Raw genomic sequence first — 1,464 nt, forward strand, 5'->3', positions numbered from 1 at the left:
CCACACACACACACACACTCACACACACACACACGCACACATACACACATAAACACACACACACACAAACACACACACACACACTCACACAAACATGCACATTTTCCTCCTTTTCCTTCTCGTCTTCCCCGTACTCTTCCTCCTTCTCATTGTCCCCTCTCCCTTTCCCTCTCCCCCGATACCTCCCCCTCCTCTCCCTCCTCCTCCTCCCCTCCTCCCATACCTCCTCTCCTCCCTTCGATTCCCCCCTCCCCCTTTACACCTCCTCCCCGAGAGTCCCTCACCTGTTTCGCCTTGGTCCTTTCACCCAGAGACAGTTGGATATACTTCTTCTCCAGCTCTCCGATACTTTTACTGTCCGCTGGGGTGTCGTGGGCAAAGATGACCCACAGTATGCACCAGATAAAGCCAACACCTCCTGGTGATACGAGAGCAAAAGGTTAGAGACAACGGAGTGAGTCCTGCCTGATGTCGGGGAGGTGTTGGTGGTGTTTGTATATTTAGCTTTTTTCTGTGAGGGTAATTAAGGGAAGGTGCTATAGAAACTGGCCTCCTTTTTATTTTGCTATAATAAGCATTATATATGCACCGTTCTCTGTTATAACTGTCTTCATCGTAATTAAGGGGAGTAGATCTAGGGATTGGAAAGGACAGAATCATCATTCCTGGGCGACCGAGAGGAATATTATGAGAAAGCTGCTTTCCTTTCACACTATTTTTACGGATTACTTAAACTGCCTCATTTCGTAAGATTTTAGTACTAAAAAATACGAAGGCTTCCGCATAATTCGACTAATAGGGTTCATATTTCGTATGATGTCTTTACAACCGTATTGCAACATTTTTGCAACATCATATTAGCATAGTTTGTTTAGTTGTTTTTTTTTGGGGGGGGGGAGTAGATTTTTTTATACCCCCCCCCCCCCTAAAATGTTCGCATTTTTCCCGATATAACACACAGGGAAAGCTACAAAAGAAAAAAAACCCCAAACCCAGCAACTATTAGAAATAAGCAGTTTCCTTTGTTCACAAAACTTTTGCATTGTTGTAGTTAAGGATCTTACCAAATAAAAAAGAAATTGTTTGAAAAATGAAAAAAGCCGTAGGATTTTAAAAAAATTTCCTAAATTTTTAGCTCAACGTTACATAATATACAACCCAGTTGTCGATGAATGATGATTTCATCACATTCAAATTATATCTAACCATTCCTATGCACATGCTAAACACAGTGATAACACAAGACATTGTGTACATGGCGAATATAAAGAGATGAACATTTCAGTAGCATCTTCCCTTACATTGCCTTCAGAGGCCTGAAGCATGTCTTTCTGCCTGTCTTTCTGTCTGTATCGTACCCCTACTCTCTCTATTGCTCCCACTCTCTCTCTCTCTCTCTCTCTCTCTCTCTCTCTCTCTCTCTCTCTGTCTGTCTGTCTGTCTGCCTGCCTGCCTGCCTGCCTG

The 1,464-nt window shown here is 43.1% G+C and overlaps 1 protein-coding gene across 1 annotated transcript in view; it reads right to left on the reverse strand.

The window, feature by feature from the left end:
- The window catches only part of LOC101851948 (sialin), a gene marked incomplete at its 3' end in the record, with an annotated part of 30,388 nt that overhangs the window by 11,719 nt on the left and 17,205 nt on the right, over positions 1 to 1,464 (reverse strand). The window contains 1 exon segment of the mRNA XM_013082555.1: positions 285 to 418. Coding sequence (XP_012938009.1) covers positions 285 to 418 — 134 coding nt within the window.

Source organism: Aplysia californica, unplaced genomic scaffold (genome assembly GCF_000002075.1).
Source record: "Aplysia californica isolate F4 #8 unplaced genomic scaffold, AplCal3.0 scaffold00181, whole genome shotgun sequence".
Classification (NCBI taxonomy): Eukaryota; Metazoa; Mollusca; class Gastropoda; order Aplysiida; family Aplysiidae; genus Aplysia; species Aplysia californica.